At 32.3% G+C, this 26,469-nt stretch overlaps 1 protein-coding gene across 2 annotated transcripts; it reads right to left on the bottom strand.

Annotated features, from left to right (window-relative positions):
• Window positions 1-516: 516 nt before the first annotated feature.
• LOC126739497 (uridine-cytidine kinase-like 1) lies at window positions 517-26,343 on the bottom strand. 2 transcript variants are annotated; one of them, XM_050445202.1, is made up of 11 exons: window positions 26,177-26,343; window positions 25,052-25,185; window positions 19,345-19,435; window positions 19,210-19,292; window positions 18,876-19,153; window positions 18,622-18,822; window positions 18,446-18,568; window positions 9,533-9,788; window positions 8,473-8,618; window positions 1,143-1,283; window positions 517-1,083 (listed from the first exon to the last, which is right to left on the bottom strand). In XM_050445202.1, the coding sequence occupies exons 1-11, from the start codon at window positions 26,227-26,229 to the stop codon at window positions 910-912; spliced, it is 1,680 nt and encodes a 559-aa protein (XP_050301159.1). In that variant the 5' UTR covers window positions 26,230-26,343; the 3' UTR covers window positions 517-909. The 2 variants fall into 2 exon arrangements, with proteins under 2 accessions (XP_050301159.1, XP_050301161.1); XM_050445204.1 differs by lacking the exon at window positions 26,177-26,343 and adding an exon at window positions 25,286-25,317.
• Between the last annotated feature and the right edge of the window lie 126 nt (window positions 26,344-26,469).

Raw genomic sequence — 26,469 nt, 5'->3', positions numbered from 1 at the left:
GGGTACCTGAAAAGTTTGTTAAGTTTATATTGAGAAGCCAAACAGTGTAGAAGATTTGAAAAATAGAATTAGATATGAAATTAGACGTATATCACCCGAAATAATTGATAGTGTTTTACATGAGCTTGTAAACCGTCTTGCTTTCTGCCAAGAAGTAAATGGGGATCAGTTTGAACACTTGATACATTAATAAGAGTTTTCACAGTTTATAACATTTTATCCTCCATTTTATCTTAACTTGAAAATAGACGTACTTACTACTTTCTTGTTGGTTAAATGTAAATATTTCTGAAACAGTTGAGTTTTGAGATAAGGTGTGTTATGTGAAACTTGCTTGGAATTTCGCCTATATTTCATAAATGCAATAAAATATAGCATTCTATTTAAAAAAAAAATGACCGATGACGTCATATCTTTTTTTTTCCACCCTATATACAAAAATTTATGTGAAGATTTTTTGATTATTGGATTCACCGCTTGGCGAACCATATCAGAGGAATAAATAAAACTAACGCAACAGGTTTTACAAATCTTTGTTATACCAACAAAGTAGACACTAAACTAATAGAAATTTACAAATATACACACCTAGAAACTTGTTTTTTTTTTTAATTTGACCCAATTTTATCCCAGCCCGTAATCCTGTTTATACTTTTCATATAAAAAGAGCCTCCAGTAGGTTATTCCTTATTTTCACATGAGATTCTATTGTCCCTATTAAGATTAATATAGAATCGGTAAGGTTAACGTTTCTTCAAGTTACCCCAAGATGTTTTAAGTACTATGAATGTGAGACAATACAATAAAAATAGCTTAATAAACTACATTCTTACAGCTGCTAATAAATAAAAAATAAATAACAACGTCCTAATAAGACGCAAATACTGCCGCAAAAAGAGCATTAATATCCTAACACAAGTCTGCCGGTTCCGTTCCGAAATATCTGTCGCCAAAGTTCCCGATTCCCGGTAAAACGTAGAATTTATCGTTTATTTCCGGATCAATTGCCGTGGTGACTATTTGAATTTTTGGGAAGGCGTATGCTATTGAACGCACACCGGATTCTGCCATAAGAAGAGAAACCTGGATGGGAAAAAGAATGTAAATCCAACGCATTTCTAATTTGTAAACCATGATGTTACCAATAAAATATTGCTTTCGGTTACATCGTGATCCAAAAGCACCCTGATGGCCATCATTGCTGCTGCACCCGTGGCCACGGTCGCGTCCATCAGGATCACTTTGTAGTCTTTTATATCTTTGGGCAGTCTTAAGTAATATAGCTGCAAAAGAGTTTGTGTTCAGTAATGGCATTAGCATGACTTGCACTAGTTATTCAAATACTCATATTAATTTCACTTCTCTAAGTAAAATTTGAATGACCCCTATATCTAAAAATATGTCTGCTCGCTAACACCAAAATTCCTCATTCCCCTCCTAAAAATGAACGAGGGACCAGACGTGAGAGTAGTGGACAAGGACTTAAAAGGGAATCATTTTTCCTGTATTCGAGGCATTTTAATGTATACTTCACTAGTACTTAAATTAAGTAACTAATCCCGTAAAACCTTGCCAATTATCGAAAATACCGGCCGGTAGTGGGAGTGACGGGCAGCTCAAATATAAAGAAAGGAATCAACAGCCTATGGTATGTTCATTTTTATTATCCTTTTTCTCTCATAAATGTATTGTTCTCATCCCCACAGTTTATTTTGTTAATAGTCTAGAGCAGCGTTACTCAAAGTGTGCTCCGCGAAACCTCCGGTAGGGCTCCGTCAGCAGTCATAATAAATAAATGCATGTATTAAAGTGGATCCTATAAGAATAAAGTTACCTAAGATAAAAATAGACAATCAAAACGAAACGCCTACTTATAGGTGTTACTGGTACATACACGAAAATTTAATATACGGGGTGATTTTTATAAGAAGGTCATGCTTTTGGGGGATGATAGGGGACGTTCAAATATAACTTTTGATATAAGATACTATGGGTCGGAAATGCCTCAGAAGCAAAATACAGGGGGTTAAAGTTTTTAAAAAAATTAAGAAATTAATTTTTAGTTTTTTTAATGTTTAAGATATCGGTGTCAAATTTTCTCAATAAAGCTACCTAATAAAGATACTTTAAATGTAAAAAGTAAATGTTTTAGTTTCAACCAGTGGCGTAGATCAGATAGGCATTAGAGTAATTTTGTAATTAAAAAAAATAGTACGCCACTGATAATCAAAAATGTTAAGAATCCTTGGTTTATTTAACAGAAAAAAAGGTATCCTGCATCTTGTTCCCAAAAGACACCACTTTATCAGAATTTAAAAATAAATAAATTTAACAAAAACTAAAGAAAAAAAAAATTATTGGATAACGTTAAACAATACTAAATAATAAATAATAATAATTAATTTAAAAGGTGCTCAAAGTGGCCGCCATTTCGTTGGATACAGAGCCTGCAGCGTAATGTTAAATTGTCGTGAATTTTCTGAATAACTTCACCCCTATCTTTAATTTCGGTATTTGGTCTCGCACGAACTCATCGGATTCGCGGAGTGTGCATATCTGCTTACTCAATGCCACGCAAATTGCAAAGAGGGACATGATAACAAAATAACTAATAGCTTTCACGGTTGCTAGGATATTTTTGACATACGAATCAAAACTTTGTTATAACGTCATCTTCCTGATTAATTTAAATAAGGTAGTTGTTCTGCCGTTGCTTTATTTTGAATGTTATGGAGCGATTTACGGGGAATGAATTGGCAAATATGCATTTAACCCTTGGTGAATCCAGAGGAAATGCTGTATTGGCTCGCGCGATTTATGCTGAACGTTTTCCCAATCGAATGGTCCCAGAGAGAAGATTTTTTCTTAAGGTCGACAGGAGTCTACGTGAGAGAGGACAATTACAAGTAGGTACCTACTTAAAAAAAATAAAAACAAAACATTAACATGTACTTTTTGTTTTACGTGAGCCCAGGCATAAGAGTTCGTGCAAGACCTATTCGTGATAATGTTAAATACTTCGCAATATTGAAGAGGATCCAAATACAAGTACCCGAAAAATTGCTGATCACCTGAGGATAAGCCAAAGGTTGGTTTGGAAAGTTTTGCATGATAACCACTTTTATCCAATTAAAAAACAAAAGGTTCAGTATCTGTTGCCCCAAGACTATGCTAATAGGTTCGCGTTTGCCACTTGGTATATTCAACAAGGGGTTGGACACCCAGACATTCGCCAAGCTATTTTGTTTAGCGAGGAATCAACGTTTTGCCGAGAGGGACATTTCAACCCAAGAAACAATCATGTCTGGGCTGATGAAAACCTTCATGCTAAATTTATCCGTGGCTACCAACAAAAATTCTCTGTGAATGTTTGGGCAGGCATTGTAGGGGATAACTTGATTGGTCCGTACATTTTGCCAAGACGTCTCATTGCAGGGAATTATTTGATTTTTCTTCGAGATGTACTGCCTGAACTTTTAGAAGATGTGCATTGGATGTTCGGCAAATAATGTGGCTTCAACATGATGGTTGTCCGGCACACTACGGTCGCGTTGTCAGGGAATATTTGAACCAAAGATATCCTAGACCTTGGATTGGGAGGGGAGGCCCAGTGGCTTGGCCAGCGCGCTCCCCCGATTTAAATCCCTGTGATTTTTATTTGTGGGGTCATTTGGACCAACTTATTTATTCTACACCTGTGCCAGATGAACATGATCTTTTGGCTCGCATTGCAGTAGCTGCAGGCGAAATTAAAGATAACTTTGATTTGGACCAACGAAATGGCGGCCACTTTGAGCACCTTTTAAATTAATTATTATTATTTATTATTTAGTATTTTTTAACGTTATCCAATTTTTTTTTTCCTTAGTTTTTATTAAATTTATTTATTTTTTAAATTCTGATAAAATGGTGTCTTTTGGGAAAAAGATGCAAGATACCTTTTTTTCTGTTAAATAAACCAAGGATTCTTAAAATTTTTGATTATCAGTGGCGTACTATTTTTTTTTATTAAAAAATTACTCTAATGCCTGCCTATCTAATCTACGCCACTGGTTGAAACTAAAACATTTACTTTTTACATTCAAAGCATCTTCATTAGGTAGCTTTATTGAGAAAATTTGACACCGATATCTTAAACAGTCAAAACATTAAAAATTAATTTCTTAATTTTTTTAAAAACTTTAACCCCCTGTATTTTGCTTCTGAGGCATTTCCGACCCATAGTGTCTTATATCAAAAGTTATATTTGAACGTCCCCTATCATCCCCCAAAAGCATGACCTTCTTATAAAAATCACCCTGTATGTATTATTAAGTAAATGTTACATCGAAATGTTACAGCGTTACTCGTACGCCACCATTCGCCCCCCGGACTATGAGCAATCGAATGACCTCGGTTCGTCGCGCTGTTTCTCGTGCTCGTGCGTCGACGCGTACTTCGGAGAAAATCGTCTGACTCTTCGAAGTTTCTGAGGAATTCGAGATGATTCGATTAGTGATGTGCAACAATTAGTTTTATAAGTATCGAGTAGATACTGATAATTTATATCTAAGTATCAGATACTTTGTATTCGTTACAAAGTAGTCATTACTTGTTAGTTGTTAGTGAATATACAGGCTAATACTAAGATTTTATATGAATACCTATATTAAATTTAGGGCTTGATTTGGCGTTTGTTATATTTTTTGAGTATAAAAGAGTGTTATCAAGTTTTAGTAAGATGTTACAAAATGATACTTTAATACTTATGCTAATAAAAAGTAACCAAGTAATCGGGCAAGACAAACGAATTCAAATATTTTTACCTAGAACAAGGTATCGATTATCGAAGTATCAAGTGCGTGGCGATTGGCGACAACGCCGGGTAAATATAAATAGGTATTACTGATTAATTATTGTTGGGCCGATCGGCGGCGGTTTATTTAATTTTATTAACAATATTGCCATATTTTACTTACGCATAAGCAGCCACCGATGACTTGGAAATTTGAGATTCAAAAAAGTATCCGAGTAACGAGTAGTTGGGGTCGAAGGATTTGATTACTTCGAATCTTCGCATGTATCAGATATTAAAGTATCGAGTAGATACTATCCGCACATCTCTAGATTCGATTATGGTTTATGGTTTCAAGTTCAATTAGTAAAACATCTAATGACACACTGAAGGCGAAAAAATGAAAATATGACGAATCATCCATTAATCTCGGATTTGTTGGTTCCAACGGTTCACCTCTTTGTATGTTATGCAGCAAACTCCTTCCTAATAGTTCGATGGTACCTGCTAAGATGCGCCGACATTTAGAAACTGTACATCCCGACTTCAAAAACAAAAGTAAAGAATTTTTCCTACGTAAAAAAGAACAATTATTAAGAAGCCAAAAAACTATGACGTATGCGACTCAGACTGTGAATGAAAAGGCCACGGAGGCATCGTATTTGGTTAGTTACCGCATTGCCCAAGCAGGAGAAGCGCACACGCTGAAAAGCTCATGTGTGGTAGACATAACAAAATGTATGCTCCACGAAAAATCTGTAAAATATCTTTCTACAGTGCCGCTTTCGAGCGATACAGTTACGCGCCGAATTGGGGATATCGCAGCAAACATAAAACAAGAACTGGTTTCACCGCTTCAAAATAACAAATTCGTTTTGCAAATGGATGAGTCGACTGATGTTGCTGGACTGGCCCCATCTTGCTAGTAATTGTGCGAAATCCATATAAACATTTACTCGAAGAAGACTTGCTTATGTGCTCATCGCTGCTCACTAACACAACCGAAGAGGAAATTTTTAACACGATTAACATATTTTTTGAAGAAAACCAACTCGATTGGAATGATTGCACTGATATTTGTACCGATTTATTTTTTATTTATTTATTTCTAAATTACAATTTAACCTATATTACTTTCCTTAACTCTAAAGCGTGTAAAGAAATAAATAATAAGTAAACCCCACTGAAACTAGTGGTTTGTGCGTAGGTTTTACTTACAAACCACAGGTGCGAGTTATAACTTAAATTTACCCAATATCTAATAATAGCATTAATATATACAACAATAAGCAAACTTTATATTAATAATAAATGAGTGCCCCATTATATTAGGGATTATTTTTCCTGTTTTAATCTATCCCATTTAATGAATGTTCATGTTAGCGTTAAGTCTATATATCAAAATTTTATTGTAGTTTTTTTTCTCTTTCCCTTCTCTCCTTACCCCAGTAATACAATGAACGAATTCCCACACACTGATCCCAATATTCACTATTATCTAACTTCAAAATTGTCTTGATTACTTTTGTTAATTAGGTTTAGAATCTATATAAGTTTATATACTTTATGCAAGCTGTTCTACCTTGCTCCAGTAACCATTTTTTTAGGCCTGTTTTAAAAGATGGAATATATAAAATATTTCGTAAGTTCTATGGAATGAAGCGATATACATGTGGTCCCAAGAATTGTAGAGATCTTTGCCCAATTCTTTTATATGTCCTGTCAGTTTTATTTATCTTATTATTTTTATGTCTAGTATTGTGATCGTGTGTAATGTTTTGTAGTTCGGTCCTCTTTTTGTGTTACCTTGTTAGCATCTTAAAGCAAAAGATTTGGTGAATATCTAATAAGCGGTTTTCTTTGTACAGTAAATCGCTTGGATATCGCCTTTCCTTGTCAAACATTATTTTTAGAAAAAGTTTTTGCTTTATCTCCAACTTCTTTAGATGTACATCATAGGCCCACCCCAACCCAAAATTCCATACTGAATATGAGAATATACTAATGAGTAATATATTACCTTTATTTGAAACGTATCTAGTATTTGCTTAATTTGTTTAAATTTAAATATAATTACTCTAAGTTTTTTTATGACATTCTCGATATGTATATTCCATTTTAATAAATTATCAATATACACACCCAGATATTTAATGGATTGAGCTTCCTCAATATTCAGTTGATGTTGATTTATATGTAAGCTTGAAAATCCCGGTCCATTTTTCTTAGAACAACTAAATGCCAGATATTTCGATTTTTCAAAATTTATAGTTAAATACATTTCATCAAACCAATCCTTAATGTAGAATATATCACGCTCCGCTTTTGCCTTCACATCACCGATGGAGCCAAGGCAATGATGGGTAAAACAGCAGGAGCAATATCACGAATAAAAATGAAAGCGCCAAATTGTAGTTCCAGCCACTGGATCCTGCATAAGACAATCACTCGCGGTTAAGAAAATGCCACCAAATCTAAAATTGGTTCTTGATGAGTTAGTAAAAATAATTAATTTTGTCAAGTCAAGTCCACTACAACCCCGATTTTTCTCAATATTATGTGAAGATTATGGTAGCGATCATAAAACACTATTGCTCCATACTGAAGTGAGATGGTTGTCTCGGGGTAAAACTTTGCCAAGGCTTTTTGAACTAAGAACAGAATTAGAAGCTTTTTTGTACACATGTTCTGTTTAATTTAAAAGACCGTTTGTCCGATAAAAGCTGGTTATATAGACTAGCATTTTTAGCAGACATGTTTGGAAAACTTAATGAATTAAACCTGTCACTACAAGGAAAACAGACAACAGTTTTCAATGTTAACAACAAAATAACTGCCTTTAAAAGAAAATCAGATTTTTGGATTACTTGTTTTGGTAAGAGAGAAATCGAAAGCTTTTCATTGCTAAGTGAGTTCCTTCGAGTCACCATAGTCTTAGTGATACAGAAATAGTTCAAAATGAAATATTTGTTGAATTGGTCCAATATCTCAATGATCTGCAAGGGAAACTTTTGAATCTAACTTTCCTGAAGAACTGAATACAAAACTGAAAATAAACTCATGGATTCAAAACCCTTTTTCATCTAAATTGCAGAAGCCTGAAAATATGTCAAATCAGATCTATGAATCATTTCTAGAAATGACATTGGATACAAGCATGGAATCATTGTTCAAAACAATTTCCCGAAATGATTTTTGGTGCAGGGTTCGTGATGAATATCCACAACTTGCCACAGAAGCTTTGTATGTTCTTCTGCCGTTCCCAACAACGTATTTGTGTGAAACGGGATTTTCATCATATACAGCTACAAAAACAAAATACCGCAATAGACTGGATGCCGAACCAGACATGAGAATTCAACTTTCTTCTATCAAGCCTGACATTACCCAGTTGATGAGGAATAAAAAGCAATTACATGCCTCGCATTAAATGAACTTAGTGTTATCATTTGCTGACTAACTCATTACTTACTGTATCTATATTTTTTTGTATGATTATTAATAAACAATTCAGGTATAACTGCTTTTGCTTTTAGTTTAGAGTTCCGTTAAAAATTTAGTTTTTTAAAAGGGTTCCGTCACGAAAAAAGTTTGAATAACACTGGTCTAAAGTAAGAAAGTTACGTAGGTCTATCAAAAATACCCTTAATCACGCGTGTAAATTAGTGAATTAACGAAATTAATTTATTAGGGCTTACCTCTGGTTCCCCAGTTTGTAAATTAGTCTGGATCAAAATTTTTCCTATCCTAATATCCTTGCACACATCGCACACCGCTTGTTCCATAGTTTCTCCCGCTCTTAAGATAGATACTCCACACAGTTTATTTGTTGCCATACTTTTCCCTAAAATTAATAATTAAGATCAAGTACGCACCTTCATCAACATATCAATTATCTATGAAACATTGCTCAGGAACCTACCATTTTAACATTAAAGTAATATTGCGTGATGACAGAGTATAGTGTCCCTCAATTATATGGTTATAATATAAATAGTGGGATTAAGGATAACAAATCAAACCTCCTCCTTTCGACGTTGTTTTTTTTTACTTTGTTGGTCTCATTAACAATAAATTATTTTACAGATATGGAGTTAGTAAAAACAACAAAAAAAAAAACATTTTGTGCTTGGGGGGGGTATACGTATACTGGGTAACAGTGAGACACTTTTTTTTTCTTTTTACTACAAGATCATTACTATTAAATGTATAAACAAAATTTTTTAATGACTGTATTTTTACATCCTTTTATTAACACAATATGTATAGTATTTAGCAGTACCTATTTTAAGATCTCTGAATTTGACACATAAAATTCCGTTGTCATTAGTCTCAGGGTTACCCATGCATGGGTAACAGTAAGACACTACATGTAATTGCCCAATTATTAGTGATTAAAACAAAATAAAAACTCCAACTAAATTTATTTCAATTTTGATTTTAAACAGAAAATCAAAGGAAATTGTGGCTTTAAGCTTACTTTAATTTTTAAAGTAAGAAAATATGTTTTAAAAGAAGATTAACGCATATTTAATAAATTAAATTTTAACTTAAACGAAAAAATGAATTTTGTCGCTTAGTATGACCGTAATTAAGGTAATAATAACCGTAATACCCATAATATACTTAAATATCTTTATTATTTTTATTTCCTTTGATTTTTTTAAAAAACCATTTGTCTATCTACTTTTGGCCATTATTGTACATAGATACAACCCGAGCAAATAAAAGATTGTTAAAAAATACAACTGTACCTACCATCATAAAACACTCCTTGTGGAGTTTCCACCATTTTATCATTGAAAGTCATCAAACTGAGAGTAAACTCTATCACGAGCCTTATCAATCTTTTACTGTAAAATATAAACTCGTCCCTGGGAGTGTCTTTGTTCCTTATAAACGTGTGAAGACCCCTGATTTGGGGTGTGGTGGGCAGTAGTTTCACCGTTGGAGGCCTGGGACCTGAATTCATTGCGTAGGCTTGGGCCAGTTCCTCCCTGAGTTTAAAACCTCGCTGGAATTTAGAACAAAAAAATTTACAGTTAGAATAAGATCAAAGAAATATCTTACTAATATTATAGACTGCTCCTAAAGTTTTAATACTATAAACAAATAAAGGAACCATAGCAAATAAACCATTGATAGCCTATGTAAATTAGCTTATCAGGCTGTTTACAATGACGGTTTATATATAGATAATTCAATAAATAGTGATATACCAGTGTAATACGCTGCTAGGTCTAATCGCGATATGCAGTATTTAAGAGGACAAAATTTACAGATTATCTGTATAATATACCGGGTGTTTATTTGAAAACTTCCCACCACGGATTTATCGAAAACCACTGTTTAAAAAAAAAAAACGCCGAAATACGTCAAAAGGTTTGTTAAGGGGGACAACTTTCTAACCTAAAATTACTTCACCCCCTTTCACCCTCTGCCCCCAGGGTCATCCCCTTAAAAATTTTAAATGGCAAGGGGTATTGAGTAATAGCTTGTTTAAGTCTTTTATTTCGACGTTTGATTTTTTTAAATCGGTCGATTCGATTCGAAACTACCAACATAAACAGCAATTCCGAAGATTAGACGTGGAAAAAACTAAATAACAACCTGAATTTTTTTTCCGCATTCTTTTCAACACAGATAAAGTCAGAATTATACCCATTTGTAATTACGTCATCCAGGTGAGAAAAAAGGTATGGCGTAGATATTTTTGCCAATCAATATTAGGTTAGAAACTTTACCATCGCCTTCATCATTAACAAATGATTTATTTTAGCAGCATATTATTATATTTTTATATTCGTGTATATACTTTCATTCCCAAAAAATTTAAAAAAATCTTGTAGTATTTATTGTATTATTAACAAATTTAACAATTAACAAATATTATTATAATTAATCATAAATAATGGGACATAAACAACAATAATAAGTCCGAAACGGAATTGCACTTCAAATTGAGAATGTCATAGAGCGAGCCGCAGATGCAACAAAATTGAGCACAACAACGATCGCAAATATAAAGAAGAATGGGATAAAATCAGATCAGGATTACGCTGCTCATATATTTTCCAAGCAAAAGACCGCAAAACCAAATGTACAACATATTTGAAAAGTAGAATTCGGCACGAGCAGTAGACGTTACAAAACCGAGCTTACAAAAATTGTGAATAATGGTATAAAATTATTTTAACTCACTGAAAAATATTTAAATACCGACAATTTAATTTACTTGTTCATGAAAAAAAAATGCTGCTTGAAGGAATATGTTAACACATTAAAATGAAAATACCATTCCAAAAAATAAAACATACAAACTCAAATAAAACACGCCATATTGCGTTAGCAAGTTAATGAAATTGCAACGATATGATTGAATACTTAAACGACGATCATAAAATAAAATTGGCTAGAACAAAAAAAGCTTAATCAATCTCGTCAGTATTGTCAGAGTCAGAACTGAAATCAGAGACATTGTCTTCGTCATCGTCGTCTTCGTCAGTCGTAATTACAAGTGGCAGAATGTCATAGGCATCACACACTTGTATTGCCTCCCAAGCCTTTTCAATTACCTTTTCTGTATGAAAAACCTATTTTTGCCAATGATCTATAGAAATTTCGTTTATTACCCTTTCCCATGTAGTCAGAACTTCTGAAGGCGACCCCTTAAAATTGGAAATATATTGATCATATTTTCGTTTACATTCCGACCATACCATTTCAATTGCATTAAACTGGCAATGATATGGTGGCAGTCGCAAAATTTTGTGTCCTAAAGGTTTAACATATTCATCAAGGAAGTACTTTTTTTCAGTAGGGCAGTTTCTGCGTGCAATACTGCATATTTTATCTTTCATGGCTTTTTCTGGAAAGCCAATATTCTTTTTCTTCAACCATTCGGTCAGTCTCTGCTTTGTCCAAGATTTTCTCGGGATTTCTTCTAATAAACCAGAATGGTAACTTGCATTGTCCATGATTATAAATGACTTTGGGGGAAGATTTGGAACCAGCTGAGTTTTAAACCAGTTTTCGAAGTTTTTCCTGTTCATATTGTCATGATAATCTCCCGTCTTTAATCCACTCTTGAATATTAAATTTGCACCCTTGATGAAGCTATCTTTGGTTCCGGCGTGGACCACGATATAACGATGACCTTAAAAATAAGATCATCGAAATATCGAAAAAAAATAAGATAATTCAATTCTCTTCTTTTAGAAATCATTCTTCCAGAACATAAATTTAATATAATTAATAAGTAATGTTCCATGCACATACAAGTAGTGTATGGAGTTAAATTCCCTCATATTGTCTTAGAGATAAATTATATGAAACTATGAAACAGATGAAATTATGAAGTTAGAGGGCCCTTACAAGGGCAATAGTTATTATTCAAAAAAAATGTAAAAAGATAACCAGATAATTTTTACCTTAACTGTTTTTCCTTGAATCCGTATGCTTGGTGTCATCTTGCCAGCTACTACGAAATGATCCTTTGCTAAAAATCCACGTCTCGTCAATGAAAACTGGAGTAAAACCTTCCAGACCTACATTTCTATTTTTGATATACTCCCTTAAAAAATTGATTCTTTTATGAACAATATTTGGCAAGTCCATCAAATATTTTCTGTTATTTGATTTTTTCCACTTGAAGCCTATACTATTGATCCATCTTCTTAAGGAGTCAATGGAAAACCCGAAATATTCAATTTCTTCCCTGAACTTTTCTCTTATTGTTGCCAATATTACATATTCTTTTCTGGCGTACATAGAATAAATTGTGTCCCGAATTCTATGTTTCAAATATGTTGTAATTTTAGTTTTTGCTGTCTTTTGCTTGGAAGATATACGGGCTGCGTAATCCTGATCTGATTTTATTCCATTCTTCTTTATATTTGCGATCGTTGTTGTGCTCAATTTTGTTGCATCTGCGGCTCGCTGTATCACATTCTCAATTTGAAGTGCATTCCGTTTCGGACTTGTTCCTTTTCCAGTTGAAAAAAAGCCAATATATTTAAAATCATCAGCTGCGATTGTTCATTATACCTATTATATCTTTTTTTAGGCATTATCTAACACTTTTCAAAATAACTTTCAAGAACAAGTTGACAAACCAATATTTTTGATTGACAGTGACAGATATTTCACATAACCTAGTATATAAAAGATGAATAATCATCAGACACCAATTTTTTTCAAAAGTTTGTTGTCGCCGCTGTTTGGAATATGCTAAACAAAGATAAACAAAAATGACGTCATTACAAATGGGTATAATTTCGACTTTATCCTGGGCGAACTGTATTTATTTTGCCGTCAGGTACATTTGTGACACTCTTGGTATAGTGAAAATTTATTTGTTGAATTGAAGATTTTACTTCCAAAATCGTTTACACACTCGCCGAAAGAGTGGAAATTATTCTAATTTATGGTGCCCAAAATCAATGTGCTCGGCAAACTGCCGTCACGTTTAACGCCAGACATCCGGAGAAGATAACTTCGCATAGGTATGTTTTGGACATTGTTACTAAGTTTACTGAAAATGGATCTGTTGCAAATAAAAAACGTCATCATCGGCGAATTTTGAATGAAGCCGCTCAAGTTGAAGTTTTGGTCATTTTGGAATAAATCCTAATACTTCATTACGCAAAATTGTGCTTGCCACTGGTATTTCATTAGACTCTGTTCACACAGTTACCAAACTCCATAAATTTCATCCATTCAAAATGAAAATATTGCAAGAGTTAACCGAAGACGATTTCGATAGGCGATTTGAGTTTTGTAAAAAAATGACTGAAGTGATTAATGACAATACTATTCATGTAAAGAATATCTGCTTTAGTGATAAATGCATATTTTATCTAAATGGATTTGTTAATAAGCATAACTGTAGATATTGAAGCAATGAAAATCCTCATGCATTTGTAGAAGGGCATACCCAGTACCCTCAAAAAATTAATATATGGGCAGGCATTTTAGGAAATAAAGTGATTGGGCCATTATTTATTAACGAAAATTTAAATGGAGACATTTGTTTGGATATGTTCGAAAATACCATCAATCCGCTTATCACTGAATACATTGAAAACCAAATCGATGATGATGGAAACCCTATACTTAATGAGGCTAAAATATATTTCCAGCAAGACGGCGCTCCTCCTCACTATGTTCTTCCCGTTCGGCAATGGCTAGACGACGAGTTTCCAGATAAATGGATAGGGCGAAGGGGACCTTTAGAATGGCCTGCTAGATCTCCTGATATAACGCCATTAAACTTTTTTCTATGGGGTCATTTGAAATCTATTGTGTTTACTCCCCAACCTGAAAGTTTGGATGAACTTCGTCAACACATCATCGACAGCTGCCATGATATCCCACATGTTTTTGAAAATGTCCGTTAGGAATTTTAACATCGCCTATATCATTGTTTGGCCAAAAACAGGCAATATTTTTAACACTTATTGAAATAAAAACTGATATTTTCATGTTTTTGTTTTCTATCTGAACAAATTAAGATAAACAAAGATTTTTCTAATTTTCTCGAAAACGAATCGACCGATTTAAAAAAATCAAACGTCAAAATAAAAGACTTTCAAAGACCTTTTAAACAAGCTATTACTCGATACCCCTTGCCATTTAAAATTTTTAAGGGGATGACCCTGGGGGGCAGAGGGTGAAAGGCGGTGAAGTTATTTTAGGTTAGAAAGTTGTCCCCTTTTTCAAATTTAAAAGACTTTTATTACCACTTAAACATTGTACATAAAAAATTACATTTTTTTATTACAAGAATTTAAACAATGCTAAGAGTAATGCGGACTGAACTGCGATTATAAAAACAACCAATAACACATACACGCATAAAAGCTAAAAACAAAAAAAAATATAGTGTAATAATTTACTATATCAATTACATTAATATAGGTACCATTTGTGCAATAGACAGAGAGCAGGAAGGGCGGCAAAAAACACGAGCCGAGGCTGGAAAACCAGGGCAACATGACGCAAAAATGAATAGATATTCCAAAATGAACCATTTAAAATTTTATTTTTATGCCTGCAAGATCAACAAGACCAGTGTTGATTTAAAAAGTAAGAACTCAAAAATAATATGGTTGCAATTAAATAAAAATAATTAAATTATATTTTTAATAAAAATTTGGTGGTGTGAATTTGTTAAAATGCCTATGTTAGTTGAGAATAAAGAAGAATTTCTTTAACATATGCAATAAATTTGTTTGGTGAACTATTCTTAATGTAACCCGGTAACTTGTTCCACATATGAATGCCTACATACTGGAATGATTTTTTAAAACCTGATGTTCGATGAAATGGAATTCTAATTAAGTTTGGATTTCTTACATTGTGTATATAATCATGGTGAAAAAATAAGTCTCTTAAATATGGCGGCTGACCTGATTTAAATATTTTGTAAATTAAATTATACATATGGCACTTCCTTCTATTTCTCATATTTAATATAAAATGTGAATTTAGATAAGGAGCAATGTGGTCCCTATACGATATATTAAAGGAAAAACGCATACAACTATTTTGCAGTTTTTGCACCGTCCTTGACAGAGATACGGTTAGTGAGTCGCCATACACATTGTCTGCATAATCCACCAAAGACAGTACAAGCGAATTGCAAAGCAAATATTTGGTATTTGATGGTAACTGATTTTTGTATTTATATAAGTTTTTTAAACGACCGTAAGCAATTTTAATTTTGTTCGTAATGTGGAAGGCAAAGCTGAGATTTGAATCGAATATAACCCCTAGATTACGTTTTTCCGCAACGGTTGGTATAACTGTTCCATTAATATTAATTTTAAAATTTTCCATACAATCTAGAAGATGACTTTTATTTTGTGAAAAAAACATTACATTCCATTACTTTGAAGCATTTAATTTGAGGTTATGGTTTTCAGCAAACAAAGCAATCTGATTTAAATCGGCGTTAATTTTATTATGTGCCACCTGAACGTCTGATATTTTAAAAGAATTATAAATTTGGGAGTCGTCAGCAAATTGGTGCACCTTTTCGATGCACTGATTCATGTCCGCAACATATAAAGAGAAAAGTAAGGGGCCTAATATGGAAACCTGAGGCACCCCTTTTTTAAATGACAAAAACCTTGAAAATTTAAATTCACCATCATTCACCGTTCGGACACAATGTAACCGATCTTTAAGATAAGAGCTAAAAAAATTTATGGCATTTGCCGAAACACCATAATAGTGCAGTTTTGCCAAAAGCATTTGGTGATCTATTGTATCAAATGCTTTACTTAGATCTAAAAGAGTTAGGCAAGTTATTTCCTTTGAATTCCTTTTAAACCTGATATCATTAACAATACTGATAAGACTTGTTATAGTACTAAAAGATTTATGAAATCCTGACTGGCAATCAGGAATAATTTTTAAATTATAAACATAGTCAGCTATTTCGTTATATACGTGACGTTCTAAGATTTTTGAAATGACAGGCAGAATACTTATTGATCTAATGTCTTTATAATTTGTTGGTAATATATTTTTAGTAAGGGAATGAGTATCGCTTTTTTACAATCATCGGGGACTTGGTTTTCTAAGATGCAGGAATTTAAAATATTGACTAATGGCTTAAGACAAAAAGGAAGACATAGTTTAAGATCTCTAATGGAAATTCCATCACTATCTATTGCACTTGATCCTATTTTATTTATAATATCGACAGTTTTATTTTCAGTTATAAGACTTTCATACTTGACATATTAAATTCCGTCTCAAAGTGACTAAATGTATTTGAATTATAAAAGTTAAGTTTTTCTAATGATGGTGAATTAGTAGGGCCCACGGTGTTGAAAGGTGTGCGAAAAAAAATTAAGTCCTCAGGTAAATTGAGATTTTCAGGAATAGGGTCAATCTTTTTTTTTGTAAAATTAAGTTTTATGGCTTTGTTCCAAAATCTTGACACTTTTCTATAGACATTTGCTTGAAATAGGTATTTTTTTCGCGATTAATTGGGTGTTTAGTATAATTCTTTAATTGCCTGTAATATGTCAAATTCACGAGAGTTTTTTGTCGAGTATATTTTTTGCGAGCTTTGTCTCTTAATTTAATTAGATATTTAATATTATTCGTTATCCACGGCGTAAATGGTCTATCCTTATATAGTCTTGTTTTAAACGGATCGTATTTATTTATTAAATACGAAATATTAAGTAATGATTTTTGAATAATTTGATTAATGTCAGAAATATAATAAATATTATGCCACTGTAGCTGCTGTGCCTCCTCCCTAAATGAAGTCATGTTAATACTATTGTAGTCCCTGGACCTAACAACTTTTTTACATAATTTAGATTTTGGTAAGTTTAAAATCGCTTGAACTACATTATGATCAGATATGGACTCCGATATACAGGTAGATTAAGAGCTAATACACTCGATGTTACTGCTAGCTACAATGACGTCAATAAGGGTATTAGACCGGTTGTTAATTCTAGGAGGGTTATTAATCAGTTGCCGAAGATCGAATACTTCCAAAAGATACTTAAAGTTTTGAGTTGCTGCAGTTGGTCTCAGTAAATCTATATTTAAGTCCCCCATAAAAATTATACTATCATAGCATGGAACAGATATAGTAAAAATTTCTTCAACAAGTTCAACAAACCTTTTGACGTATTTCGGTGTTTTTTTTTTTAAACAGTGGTTTTCGATAAATCCGTGGTGGGCAGTTTTCAAATGAACACCCTGCATAGCTCTAGATATTTTCAATATTATTTTAAGTTAAATTAGGTTATTTGTTTATATTAGTTTCTAAGTGACTGGCGACTGCGAAATAACCAGAAAAGCTGTAAAGCTTTTTTTATTATACTGGTTTCTAATTTAATAATGCTGAAGTATTCGACGTTGGAACTGGTATGCAAAATGATGAGATAAACCATTAGGTATCTATATGGAGCAAAGCCTTGTGACTCTTGTCGCCCCTTGTCCCTGACTGAAAATATTTTAACTCTGTATTGTCTTTTTATTTTGAAAACAGTTTGTTTAGTTTAAAAAAAAAATAGAAACATGAACTAGAATTAGGTTATCAATATAACACTCGACCAAATTACCTGCTGAGGCTGCCAATTCCTCATTCTGAACTTATATGTGGCTCTATTGTATATGGAGGTAAAAAGTTATTTAACAATCTTCCACTAGAAATCAGAAAACTTAAAGGCTGAAAAAAGCCTACGTACAAAAACAAAGGAATTTCTATCCAGTAAAGCTTACTATAGTTTAAGGGAATTTTTTAATGATAAGCATTTAAGTATTCTTTATGATTTACATTTTAATTTAAGTAGTTTTGTTGTAGCTTGTAACTTATTGTAATGTCTGTGAATTTGGCTTTGTCTACAACTTCTATGTTTATATTGACAATAAAGCATTTTTTGAGTTTGAGTTTGAAAATGTAGAGGGGATGAATAGAGCATTCAGGAAAACGGTTATTATTGAGTTTAGATGCAAGGCTCGACAGTTTTTAGAGAGAATTGATCAAGATCGGGAACCAGCTACAGATCACAAGTTCTCATGTTTACGAGTCGATATTTTGGCATTATTTTATGTAACAAATCTCATTTTAATATTGCCTTGTGTAATAGTGATCCGACATATACAAGAAAAGACAAATTTTCAAAACAGGCTTACCAAATGAAGTTGTGTATGAACATGTTGAACAATCAACTGAATCGCGACTTCATTTTCGCCTCCCCTCGGCACTATAATGTCTGCATAAGACATCAATGGGGCAATATAATGATTAAATGAAGGCTAAAATTATAATTATAGAAAGGATGTAACTTTCACTTAAATAATTCTCTTACCTGCACCATACTAGTGTATTGTTTCAACACTCCTTCCAAGTCCCTACCCCTCTGGCTAATATCCCTCTTTAACCTCCTGGCTAGTCGCACATCGGCATCTGTATCTACAAATATCTTCATATCTAACATATCAGTCACTTTTTGGCTGTGAAAGGTCAAAATCCCCTCGAAAATTATCACATTCGCACCATACATAGTCTTCTAAAAGTCCAAATACAATTAAAACACCATATTAACAATATATCCAAGCTTACAGTCCGATTTTCTCTAGAATGTGTCATAAAATTGTATATAGGAACTTCCACCTTTCTGCCCTCCTTAAGCTTCTGTAACGTTATTGAGAGCAATTCCCAATCGAAAGCGTCAGGATGGTCAAAATTGTATTCATTTTTCTCAGCTACATGATGCTGTTTCTCAGACAGCACTTTATAGAATGAATCCATGCTTAGCAAGGTAACCCAAGGGACACCAAGGGACTCAATAATTTTTTCTGCCACAGTGGTTTTACCTGAGGCACTACCACCACAAATACCTAAAAAAAAATTCATTTTCTGCATTAAATTTTCGTAGGTTTATTTACAGCTTTACCTATGACAAAAGGTTCAACTTTCTGGCCCTCACTGTTGTACCATGGAGGTCGGCCAGCAGTGTATATAGTCCTCTGGGGAGTCCTGATCGAAAAAATTAATCTAATTGGGGGAACGAAATTATTAAATTTTGTACCTTATCATAACATCTGTTTTAGTTTGGGTGGTGGTGGCTTGGTTCAGTGACGTCGTACGTTGCCTTCTAGCCCTGGGAGATTTTTGGGAACCTTTTAAAAAGTCAAGGCTGTTATTATTATCTTAAATAATCTGATGCATCACGGTTTTGACGCATTTCTAGGTGTACCTTAATCTTTAATTGCCATAAAAATAAAATATCAGTGCAATCATGATTAATCTGGGGATTATGAGTTTTTTTTTCGATTATACAATGAGGTTATTTATTGATAACCGTTAAAAAGCTATTTCTCAAATTTATGGCAGTAAATTTAGGCAAGTAACTATAATTATTAAAAAAAACAACTAATATAAAAAATCTTAAAAGACTGTTAGCTATATGTTTTTACCAGGGTGTAGCACTGCGGATGCCTTATACAATGTTACTTCCGAAGTCACTAATCAACTAAACAGCAGCATAAAATTTTTTGGTGTCTTCATTGTTTTGGCTAAACCATTTGAACTTTATCACATAAAAAAATTTTTTGATGTGTTAGTCACTTATGAAAAGTTATTTGCAAAACAGACGTCAAGCTGTTAAGCTTCATTGTTTTTTGTTTTTAATTTATTTAATGCACTGCACTTTACTGCACCTGCGGAAGGAGATTGATGGTATTAAGAGAGAGTTGGAAGTTGTAAAGAAACAAAAATGTTCACATGGTAAAGGGATTGATACCGAAAAGATTCTTACTGAGATCCAGGAAAGGACAGATAAATCCAAAAACTTCATTATTTTTAATAGGGAGTCAGGAAGCAATTTAAAGTGATAAAAAGATGGAGGTATGCAGATTTATGAATGTACAGCGGAATGCCAACGGAGTAGATATGATCGACAAAGTTCTAAGATTGGGTAAAAAACAAGAAGGCTGTAACTTTAAAAGTTATTTCTACTAACCCAGCATTTGTTAAGCAAGTTGTAAGAACTATAAAAACTTCGAGACTCTCAATACAGGGTAAACTATGATCCAACTTCATTGAAACAAGAACTCAAGAAGCCACTAACTGAAGTCAAAGTTAAAATATGCTTTATTATCTAAAGAATACAAAATTCTTATAGACATGTCAGTTTTTCCATATTAAATTATTTATTTATTTATTTATACTCTTACAAACACATTTGAAATGTAATTATATGTGGGAGTGCTTACTGGCTTGCAGAAAGAAAAAGGAAAACCAATAATAATGATGAAACTAAACCTACACTAAAACTAATAACATTTAATAAAATACACATACTTACAATTAAAAATCAAAACAAAAAGAACAGATTAACAAGTAAACGATTAATCAGATAAGGATACAAAATCAGTCTTAATTTGGCGAATAATATATACTAATATTAAAGACATCTATATCATATTTTTGTATATAATTATTACATTCTATTAAATGGCGAACAACTTGAAGGTGAACACTGGAAAAGATTGTTATTTCTTATTCTCAAATTGATTTTAGGAACAGCAAATGATAGATGAATAATTAAAGAACAGTTCTTATATTTTAAGTTGTTAGTTATGTAGTAAATAAATAAGACATCATTCATATTACGCCTAACACTCAATCGTACCATTTTAAATTCAATTAGCATACTATTATAGGAGATCATATAAGGATATGCATTATGTGTTCTTATGTACAGGTATCTTAAAAATCTTTTTTGGACCCTTTCAATCATATTAATATGCATCATTGCTTTAGGTGCCCAGACTGAGGCATACTCCAAGATCGGTCTGACCAGTGAGTTGTACAGAATTATTATTGATTTTATTTCTTTAAAATGTTTTGTATTTCTTATTACAAAACCAAGAAGCTTATATGCTTTGTTTACAATAGTTTCATAGTGTTGCTTAAATTTGAGATTTGTTTGAAAACAGACTCCAAGATCCCTAAATTTACTTTTCCTAGTTAACGATAAATTATCAATTTTGTAATCAAAATTTATAAATTGCATTTTTCTTGTGAAGGTTAGAATTTGACATTTATCTATGTTTAATGACATTTTATTTTCTCTGAACCACTGGGCCACCAAGTTCAAATCAATTTGCAGCTCAAGACAATCAATAAGAGATGTTATGTGCATAAATAATTTAAAATCATCAGCAAACACGAGACATCTAGCATGCTTTATACAGTTTGGCAAATCGTTCAGAAAATCAAAAGCCTTTGCACAATCTGTCAAGACAACATCTAGCTGCTCTTGGCTATCTACTGCATTGGCAGCTGCCTCAGTCAAAGTGCTAAGGTTGGTGACAGTTGAGGCATCTGGTAGAAATCCATGTTGTTGCTGAGAGAATTTATTCATGAAAGAGCTCAAAATATCTTGGTATAAAATGTTTTCAAAAATTTGTGCGAGAGAATTAAGAACGCTAATTGGTCTGTAGTTATCAACCAAAGAATTATCTCCTGATTTGAAGATTGGAGTAACCAAAGCATATTTAAGCACTTCTGGAAATGTGTTTGTTTTTAGACACAAATTAAAAATGGTTTTTAATGGAGTGCTCAAGATATCAGAACAACCTTTATAAATGTATGAGGAGATACTATCATTGCCAGTGGCCTTTTTTGATTTTAATCTCTTAATGGCTGCTTGAATTTGCATTTCAGAGATCTTGGAGAATGAAAAGTTGCCACTAGATTTATTAAAGTTAGGTTTTTCAGACTGTTGAAATACTGAGCTAAAATATAATGCAAATGTGTCAGCTATTTCCTGAGCACCGCTAACAGTACACTCCCCATAGCATACCTCAGCCAGAACACCAGGTCTTGAACGCCCAGACCTGACAAAATCCCAAAAGCTATTTGGGTTAGTTTTGACATTTCTCTCAATATTCTCATGATAAGTTCGAAGCTCATGTGCAGTTTGATATTTCACTGTACTTCTAATTTTGCTATATTCATTCCTAATTTAAAAATTGGCAGTGCCTTTTTTAATTTGTTTATGCAGATGTGTCTTTAACTTAATATTTTTCTTTAGTTCTTGAGAGAAGTATTTTGGAAAACTTTTGAGTTTTCGAGTGCCTATTTTAACTTTCTTTCTGGGTATTGCCAGGTCTAAGCATTCATAAACCTTTTGATAGAACACATGAGTGCACATGTCAACATTGTCAGCCCTTTTAAGTTCTGCCCAATTAACTTCCCTCAATAATGTATACAACCTATAAAAGTCGCCCATTGAATAGTCATAAATATATTCATAGTTAATGTAATGATGATTTTTTATGTGATTCAAAGATATTGGTAAAACCATACTTAAAGCAGGATGGTACTGATCTCCATCAAGAATTGGATTACCACAGTGTTCTAAATTATAAAAATTTAAAAAGTAATTATAATAATCTACTACATAAAATAAAACTTATAAATGTAAGAGATAGAATAAAATTACAATACAGCTAACTATTCTATAATAAATAATCATCCACACTATAATAGGCTCCTCTAAGTAATATTTTCCTAACTTTCCTTTTGAATTTAATATAATTAGAAATCCTTCTGCTGGAAATAGGAAGATGGTTAAACAGTTTCTTACTATAGTAAATAATAAAATGATAGCTCATGGAGGATCTAGGTATAGGAAGGTTTATTTTAAATGTAGAACGAGTAACAATAGTATTCTGAGAAGTAATTACCGTCGAATATTTTTTATGCATTGCAAGCAAACAGGTTCGAGTATAAATATTGAGGGTAAAGTTAAAGTTTTTTCAGAAATAAAATATGCTTTACAAGATTCTCTATATCCAATATTGCAGAGAGAAGCTCACTTTTTGATATTTGTTTATTAAGTTGATTGGCAATGGTTCTAATTGCCAAGCAACCAGAAGCAAGTTTAAGTGATAATTGCTCTATATGTCTTTTGAACTTTAATTTGTCATCTATTATTAGACCCAGAAACTTGTTATTATTTGTGACTCTGTGTTCAAAAGCACATTCTCTATTGTACACTTAAAATTTGAAACATTTGTTTTGGTTACATTAAAGGACAAATAATTACAGTAACATCAAGTCTTGATTCTGCATAAATCCTCATTCATTTTCTTGAATAGAAATTGTGCATCTGTATCATGCCATAGCAATGTGGTATCCTTAGCAAAAGAGGTACATTGCCCATGTCTTAATATTGAGGGTAAGTCAGTAATATAAAGAAGAAAAAGAAGTGGACCCAAAACAGATCCTTGGTGGTACCCCTGCTGAAATTATCAACTAATCAGATATGGAACCCTTAAAGATAACTGACTGGCTTCTTTCCGACGGATATGACCGAAACCATTGTAGCATACTCTCTCTAAATCCCATATACTTCAAGCTTCTGCAACAACAACTCATGCGATACATAGTCAAAGGCCTTAGTGATATCACAAAAAATGACTGCCACTACTTCTCTGTCATTAAGTCCCAAATAGTCTTTCCAACAAGTGAAATACTACATCACTGGTATTTTTTGAAGTAAATGCTAATAATGAGAATGAAAATGTTAGTTATGCTATTTGCTACATGAATACAATAATATACAGTATAGTCTGAGGGTTAAGAAATAGAAACTGTATATCCTGGTGTGTCAAAGTTTTCTACCCACTTAACCTTATGTGTTTCTGAAATACTGATAACATCACAACTAAATTTAAAAGTTTCAAGATAAGCCAACAGACCATCAAAAGTTTTATTAATACTACATATGTTTATTAGGTTTATTTTGAGATCAAATATTCCAGCTTTAAAGCATTTTCACAATTTACCCAATCAGAGTCAAGGTAATCATGCAAAACATTATTAAAGATAATATGATGATTATTGAAAGGAAGAAATTTTATAAATCATATGACATTTTAATAAACAAAACTTATTATACTTGATGTAGGTTGTTTTTGATCAATTCTTCTACCTGATTTTTTACTATTAATAACATCCATCTGTTTAATATGTCTTACATCATGGATCATGGGCATATATTTATGATAGTCAAAGGGTATAGAAAAAGTACACTGCATTTGAACAAGTAATTCCTTATTATTTTTGGAATGCTTTCCCAATTTTTTCAGGCAGAATAAAATCTAAGAATTGGGCAAGTAAAGAAATAAAAAAATATGCAATTTTTTTAAAGCTTTTGTATATAAAATACAAGATCAAAGGTTCAGAGATTGATTTAACTCAGTATATATAAGAATGAAAGAAAATAATATAGAGAACTTATCAGCACAAAAAGTGCAATAATTAACTCAAAAAATAAAAATACAAAAAAGTAGAGCATTTTTAAAACAGAAACCAAAAAAAATATTTATTTCCAAATTATATCAAAAACAATAATTTTTTTCAATTGTTCTTTGTTAGCAATTTATTATTATTTATTTTGCTTACTGTGATTTTGTATGATATGAGATGGATTTTTTTATATTAAGTGTATATGGCACTTTTCACTAAACTTAGATGTAAATTGTAATTATAATGTAAATGGATTCCATTGGTAAATAAATAAACCAATAAACTAAAAATGTTATTGGCTTATAGCAATGCTAATATGTAGTGTCTGTTGTTATAGAGTATATATTAATGTATTTTTTATTTGTGGGGTTTCAATTCTATTAAGTATGAATTTTCTATAAGCACAATTAACGGCTACATGTATTAATTTACATTTTTATTAGGAAGGCAGTTTTATTATTATTTCTACTTACCAGTTGATGGTGGTCTGGGACAATAGGGAACAGTAATGGGCGAGGCTGGGGTGTTGTAAAAGTCCCCACTTTTTTCTTCTTGGTCTTCCATATCTGGAAATACCTCTCCATAGTCTTGGGTGTCTATAAGGTCACTAAAAGTGTTACATTTATTTTACTATAAGGATATGAACACTCCAAACATTTATAAGTTTTATGGGATTGTTAGGGGTTTATATCATTATTTGTCCTTGCCTTAGGGGTGCTTCCATATGGGATAACCTTCTTAATAAGCCTTGGCAATATAAAAAGTTTATTCAGTCTTAATTAAATGCATATTTAGTTCAGTCATAATTGCAATGGTAAATATTGTTTGTTTATAGATTCATTTATGCAATAATGATAAATAATTAAATGATAGTCATAATTGAAAGTTTAACTACTGGGGGTCAGTTGTTTAATCTTTTCAAGGCTAAGAATTTAAAATTACATTATGATAACACATAGATATTCTAAAAAAATAGTATCTATGTGTTCTTTTAAATTATCTGTGAGGTTATTCATAATGGATCTTTTATTTAGATTTTATAGTGAAAATTAAGGTTAAGGCTAGGTTTTATATTAAACAATTAATATGATGACTCATCTATAAATATAGTGAGAAACTTGAGGTCATTATTTCTAAGGGATTCATGCCTAATAGCATATTGTAAAAAATTGTGATTGTAGCTGCCAGTGCAAGGATTTTGTGAAATAAGTACAAAAAAGCAAATAAATGAGTTATTTACTTTTTTGTTGTTTTCTTTTTAAAGATAAGGATATCTATAGTTAAGTTATTAGCATACACATAAAACTCTTACAATGTATGAATTGCAAGAACATTTTTAAAGGATCTGAGAAATGCCAAATTTTTTGGTTAGTAATTTTCTTACTAAAAAATTGTATAACTAATTTTACCCACTAAAAGAAGCTTAAAACCTGACTGGAATACGTATTTTGTCAATTATATCAAAAAGGATTAAAGAACGTAAAAAGCCGTACACGTTTTATAAACTATTTTTAGCAATTTTCTAAAACACAAGAAACCCCATATTTCTGCTAGGGAAAACAACATGATTTTCACAAAATAATCAATGAAATACTTGCCTGTCGGAACTGGCTGAACTCGGGGGATCAATAGGTCCTATTCTGGCAGTCATATCAATTAGTTCGGGCTAAAATATTATTTATTTTAATTAAATGAAACGTGGTGAAAAAACAAACAAACGCATATAAAATGCAAGTGCAAAAATTTAAATGTCACTCAGTTGTCAAAATAAGCGGTAGTGGTTGATCGACTGGAATGTGAAAAATTAGAGAAATTTGTAGTTGCGTTAGTAATTTCCATTAACTGAGAAGAGATGGCGCCACACAGTCTAAAAGATTTAATGATAGTCCAA

Source organism: Anthonomus grandis, chromosome 8, assembly GCF_022605725.1.
Source record: "Anthonomus grandis grandis chromosome 8, icAntGran1.3, whole genome shotgun sequence".
NCBI lineage: Eukaryota > Metazoa > Arthropoda > Insecta > Coleoptera > Curculionidae > Anthonomus > Anthonomus grandis.
Note: the sequence above shows the minus strand (reverse complement) of the source record. Positions and strands in the feature narration are given on the sequence as shown.

Excerpts from the sequence above, each read along its gene's own strand:
- LOC126739497 (XM_050445202.1), bottom strand. The coding sequence starts at position 26,229 with ATGACTGCCAGAATAGGACCTATTGATCCCCCGAGTTCAGCCAGTTCC. Across the intron at positions 18,823-18,875 it reads ATTCTAGAGAAAATCGGACT|AAGACTATGTATGGTGCGAA; the intron begins GTAAGCTTGGAT and ends TTGGACTTTTAG. Across the intron at positions 9,789-18,445 it reads TTCATACACAACTTCATTTG|CGAGGTTTTAAACTCAGGGA; the intron begins GTAAGCCTGTTT and ends TCTAAATTCCAG.